Source organism: Helianthus annuus, chromosome 7 (assembly GCF_002127325.2).
Source record: "Helianthus annuus cultivar XRQ/B chromosome 7, HanXRQr2.0-SUNRISE, whole genome shotgun sequence".
In the NCBI taxonomy this organism is placed as follows: domain Eukaryota; kingdom Viridiplantae; phylum Streptophyta; class Magnoliopsida; order Asterales; family Asteraceae; genus Helianthus; species Helianthus annuus.
This window is the reverse complement of record NC_035439.2, coordinates 105,880,063-105,882,576: the sequence shown is the minus strand read 5'-3', so window position 1 is coordinate 105,882,576 and position 2,514 is coordinate 105,880,063. Positions and strand designations below refer to the sequence as shown.

Here is a 2,514-nt window from a genome sequence, read left to right as displayed (position 1 = left end):
ACTCACTTTTGTCAACATGCTCTTGCAGGCGACGCTTCAACTCTGCTATTTCAACGTCCTTGGCCATAAAGTCCTTGTCCTTACTAGACAGCTGCGCTTTCAGTTCAGCCTACAAAGGATAAAGGACTTAGATAATTCTACAAGCAAAAACACGAGGACAAAAAAGGTTAACGCTTTACGCACCCCAGCTTGCTCTTTAGCAGCTTGCACATCTTCGACCTTCCCGGCCATCTCAGCAACTTTACCCTCGAGCTCAGTAATCTTGGCACGAGCTGCATACATGCGATCGTTTTCCTTCGCACAAATATTCTTCCACTCAGCACGCTCCTTTGCTAAGAGGTCTTCATTAGCACGAAGCTTTCCCCTAAGCCCCTCGCGGCCCCATTCCTCTGACTTCCTATCAGCTTCGAACTTGGCTTTCTCCTCATCAAATTTAGCATTAGCTTTCTCAAACTCCTTCACCTGCCTCACAAGGCGCTCACGATAATTCTCCCAGTCAGCTCGCTCCTTAACCATGGTGTGCCACTCACGAACAATTGGTGATTGGCGGCGCGAGTATTTGCCTCTCCAACCACGTAGGCTTGATACAGCCCATCGTGAGTACGCGCCCTTTGACGGTTAATCTCACTAGGAGGAAAAGAGTTCAAAAACCAATCATGACACGGGCCGAACTCCTTAAACGTATCCTTCTACTTTAGACCCCAAGGAGCTTGGTGTGGAGCATTGCCGCGCGACTCCTCGGTATAAGTTTTGTAATAAATATCACCAAGGGTATCCTTTGGGCTGATGTTTTGTGGCATAAACCCTCTAGCACCACCAGGACTTGCACCACCAGCTGCAGCAGTTTTCCCTTTGTGAACACCAGAGCCGGACCCCCCAGTAGTAGTTACTTGAGCAGTCTGAACGGGGGCATTAGCTGGCGCGGGTTTAGTTGGTTTCTCAACCTCAGGTTCTTTTCTCTTCTCATGATGGGGCTGGTCAAGCCCCGTGATACAAACAATTTTGGGACCCTGCGCCTTGTCGCTTGCAGTTGTAGCAGCGGTCCCGGTATCCTTCGGATCAGCTCCGACAGGCTTTTTAACAGTTTTTTTCCTTGGTTTTCTCCTTCTCTTTCTCCTCAGCAGCTTTCTTCTTCTCCTTCTCGGCCTCTACCCAAGCAGCCTTGAGGGGTTTGATAGTAACCTTAGGCCTCTTCTGCGCCGGCTCTGGGGGATCTGTGATGACAACACCCTTCTTTTCAGGGGTCTTCTTTTTGGCCTCTATAGAAATAGAGTGTTAAAGAGAGATGACAAAAGAACGCAAAGTGAAATCAAGAAACTAAAAAGGAGAAAATCTGTAAAGAGAGCGCAAGTTGCTCTTTTTTCCAATAAGGGGGGCTCCACCAGGCTTCTGCATTACCGAAGCGCCTGCCGTGGTCTCCCTGCTCCTTTTCCTGCTGATCAACTTTGCCGCAGGTTCCTCTTCTTCCTCTTCCTCTTCTTCTTCTTCATGCGCGAGAGAAGACGAAGTGGCTCCAGCATCTGGGTTGCGAGAACCCGCGCTCCCTGAGCTCCTCGAACCAGCAGCTCCTGTCTTCTTCTCGCCTACGCGCGACAAACCTTCAAGTGAGTCACTGATAATCACATAATCTTCCAAGTTACTCTAGCGAAAGTGTAAAATACCTTTATCAGCAGCACCGGGCGTTGTGCGACTTCTCCCACCCTTCTTACTGGTCACATCAGCATCTATGGTAATAACCTTCTTCTTTTTCGCCTTCTTCTTCTTCTTCTTCTTCTCTTCGGGGTCAATACCCAGGTCGCGCAACACACCTGCAAAGATGTTAGATCACGAACATAGCTCTCCATTGGAAGACCCACAGTCTCCTCGCTGGAAAGATAGACAATCTCTTTCCCAGCAGAAGTCAAAGCGTGCAGAGGTCGAGGGTTAGGTATCGGTTGCAGTAGGTGGGTCGGCGAAAGCCCCAGGAAGTGGATACATGAAAAGCGGCTTGATCTTATCATACCAATACTGCTCCCCATACCTCAACGGGCGCACGCCCATAGATCCACCAAAAGTGGGGAAGGCAGCTTGGTAAAGTTGCGCCTCTACATTAAAAATTCAACAGTTAAGCGCAGCGAAAGTAAGCAGAAAATTAAGGAAGCAACTAACCTCTATCCTTGAACTTCAAAACCGACACCTCTTCGCTATTATGCAGCCACTGGTCACTCATCTACGCCGCGACCAGAACATTTTCACCAAACACTCGGTTTGGAGTAGCAGTAAGCTTCAGATACCAATCTTCCTTCTTGGGAATCGCCAAATCCTCCTTCGCGATCGGTTCGGACCATGGGCGGAAGATCATGGCAACTGGTATCACCTCCTCGCGAATGAAAAAGAACTTCGGTTTCCAGTCATGAAAGCTCTTAGGAGGGTTCAGAAGTATCTTCTTCGCAGCCCCTCGACTGGCAAAGGAGTAGAAGCCCATGTTGCTGATCAGTTGATAGAAGACTCTAAACCTTTCCACAGTCGGCTCAA

The 2,514-nt window shown here is 49.0% G+C and overlaps 1 protein-coding gene across 1 annotated transcript; it reads right to left on the bottom strand.

The window, feature by feature from the left end:
- Nucleotides 1-689: 689 nt before the first annotated feature.
- Nucleotides 690-2,209, bottom strand: LOC118480221 (eukaryotic translation initiation factor 5B-like). Its single transcript, XM_035974953.1, has 5 exons — nucleotides 2,149-2,209; nucleotides 1,662-1,808; nucleotides 1,407-1,598; nucleotides 1,183-1,259; nucleotides 690-1,073 (listed from the first exon to the last, which is right to left on the bottom strand). Exons 1-5 carry the CDS (start codon nucleotides 2,207-2,209, stop codon nucleotides 690-692), a joined length of 861 nt encoding a protein of 286 aa, XP_035830846.1.
- Nucleotides 2,210-2,514: the final 305 nt, after the last annotated feature.